General features: G+C 37.6%; 1 protein-coding gene across 1 annotated transcript; it reads left to right on the top strand.

Annotated features, from left to right (window-relative positions):
* Window positions 1-26: 26 nt before the first annotated feature.
* On the top strand, window positions 27-497 carry LOC125503803. Its single transcript, XM_048664711.1, has one exon. The coding sequence runs from the start codon at window positions 27-29 to the stop codon at window positions 495-497; it is 471 nt and encodes a 156-aa protein (XP_048520668.1).
* Window positions 498-2,599: the final 2,102 nt, after the last annotated feature.

The following is a 2,599-nucleotide window of genomic DNA, read 5'->3' as shown; positions in this document are numbered from 1 at the left end:
TTTACAACCAAAGTGTAGAACAGGTGATGACCTTTAAATATCTTGGAGCAAACATCACGAGTAACAGGAATCTAGAGGAGGAAGTAAGGAATCAAACATCAAAAGCCGCTCTAATATCGGGGTACTTACGAGACATCATCTGGAGAAACAAGCACATGAGTAGAGGGAGTAAAGTCAGAATCTACAAAACGTGCGTGAGACCAGTGATGACATACGCCGCAGAAACAAGAGCGGAAAACACAACAACCAAACGCTTGCTAAGAACAACAGAAATGCGAGTCCTAAGATCCATAACAGGACACACACTATACGATATGAAAAGGAGTGAGGAAATTAGAGATTCCTGTAAGGTTTCGGATGTTGTAAGATGGACCAGAGCAAGGAGAGACCATGTAGAGAGAATGGCCGTCGACCGAATGGCAAAAATCGCCAAAGACCAAAAACCTAACAGCTCAAGACTCCCAGGAAGACCACCGAAGCGATGGTACGAAAGCTAGACATCAGCATCCCAGGACTAGGAAGTTGAAGAAAAACACAGGACTCTGAGTCCTAACGTACGAGGAAGAAGAAGAAGATATCCAATAATACCTGTTCCTCTATATCTGGAAAGCTAACATCTCTTGGTCGTCCTCTATCTACTTCAACTCCTGAAGCCAATTGCCCAGTGTCCTTAGACCTTTATTGGTATGTCTAGTTTTAAAAACCGCCCTGTATATACTTTTAGAATATCTCCTGCACAATTTTACCAATTTTAAACAAAACACACTGATGAAACCCCGAAATCGTCGCGAAAAACAGGACCGTAAAACGAATTTCTGTCTATCAACGAAATTTAAGTAAAAACAAGTTGGGTACTGTTCGTTTACCTTTGATACTTTGTGTGGATGATATTTTGTATTTCTTGTGGTTTGTGTGGGTTTTTTGGGTTTTTGTTTTCAAGTTGGGAATTTAGTTGATCCCATTTTGATATGTGCTGATCAACGGGGTGGTTGGGGGCAGGAGGGGACGGTGCTTGTTAGGCACGAGACGCGTCAGACACGCGCCGCAGCCGCCGCCGTGTCCACGCCACCGCCACCGCCGCAGCCGCGTCGCGACGCTAACGCCGATAGCCGGTGCACGATTGTTGCACCATAAGAGCCCAAGCCTGGAACTGTTATTTTCCGGTTACCAGTTTACTCGCTCGGTTTAGCTAATCGCGTTTTCCAAGCCAATTTCGGGCAATTTTGCTCATTCTATGCAGCTCCCAATAAATTATTAATATACATATATGTACATTTTTAATTCGTTTTTGGCATCAATAGTGGCCATTCATTGAAATTAATTATTATATACAGGGTGAGTTTTTTACGAGTATCACGAGCAATCAAAACTACAATACTTTGTTCATTTAACCTTTTTCGTAACTGCTATAGTTTCGAAGATCCCTGTACTGGTCATCGAAAAAAACTCACCCTGTATATGCGTTATTAGAATTATAAGAATTTATGGTGACTGTACAGTTATTAAGTACCAGATGAATGTCGTTTTTTCTGCAACTCCATATGTAACACATAGTTATATAATTATTTGAAAGTGACGAAATTCAATTATTAGATTTTGCTGTTGCAGATGCAGACCTATATCAGCATTTCAATCATTGCAAATTGCTTTGGCATTGTAATGTTTGCTCAATTGGTAGTTAGATTATTTGTCGAATTGTCCACAACATACACAACACAATACAAGGTGTTAACTCGGAAAAAAAAAGTTTGATATGCCACGGATTTTTAGGTACATGGATGGACGCTGTTGAACGTTCGTGCTTCATCACACACAAGATAGTAATAGTTTAATTTCTATTTTAAATATATACAGAAGTAATAAAAAAATACACAATTAGGAATATAAACAACAAAATAAACAATATTTGTCGAATATAATACTTGTCGCAGCGAAGATTTATACGCATTGTTCTGTTTTATATCAGTTGGATTACAAAATAATATGCAGGAAAATTCAAGATGTGGTGCAGCTCATGACAGGGGCGATTTTTTTCCTATCAATAAAACTTACTTTGTGAGCAAAATTTGCCATTTGATATTCGGCATGCGCTTTTAATTGAAATTCTAGTGTTATACATACACTGAAATGTACTTAATCTTTCTCAATGAATGGAATAAATGTGACTCAAAATGTAAATTTAACTGAATATTGAAATCACTTTCAATATGAAAAACCTTTTACAGTACCTACAAGTACAATCTTCCTTCTGCCATAGGAAGTTGGTGCATTTCTGAGTTTGAGATCGTCCGAAATTGTTAAATATTTCTTATGATATTCCTATCTTTCCTGGGTTTTAGTCAAAGTGTGAAGTAAAAATTTAGTAACATCGTTTATTTCATTACGTTTTAGCGAGACAACAGCGCCATCATCAGATTTAAAATTTTATTCAAACTCATGATTGGTAAAAATCAGCGTCCTTTTAGGTCTTTGCGTTCTTGAAAACCTTAAGTTTGTTATTTATTGTCAATTATTTTCTACATGTGCAGCAAATGTAGAAAATAATTCAGACAAACTCAAGGTTTTCAAGAAGGCAAAGACCTAAAAGGACGTTGATTTT

This window comes from Dendroctonus ponderosae, unplaced genomic scaffold (genome assembly GCF_020466585.1).
Source record: "Dendroctonus ponderosae isolate FM_Combo_2020 unplaced genomic scaffold, Dpon_F_20191213v2 Dpon_F_20191213_3, whole genome shotgun sequence".
Classification (NCBI taxonomy): Eukaryota; Metazoa; Arthropoda; class Insecta; order Coleoptera; family Curculionidae; genus Dendroctonus; species Dendroctonus ponderosae.
This window is presented reverse-complemented; position numbering and strand designations above follow the sequence as displayed.

What these genes read in the sequence shown, in the direction of transcription:
- LOC125503803 (XM_048664711.1), top strand. Translation starts at nt 27, where the DNA reads ATGACCTTTAAATATCTTGGAGCAAACATCACGAGTAACAGGAATCTA.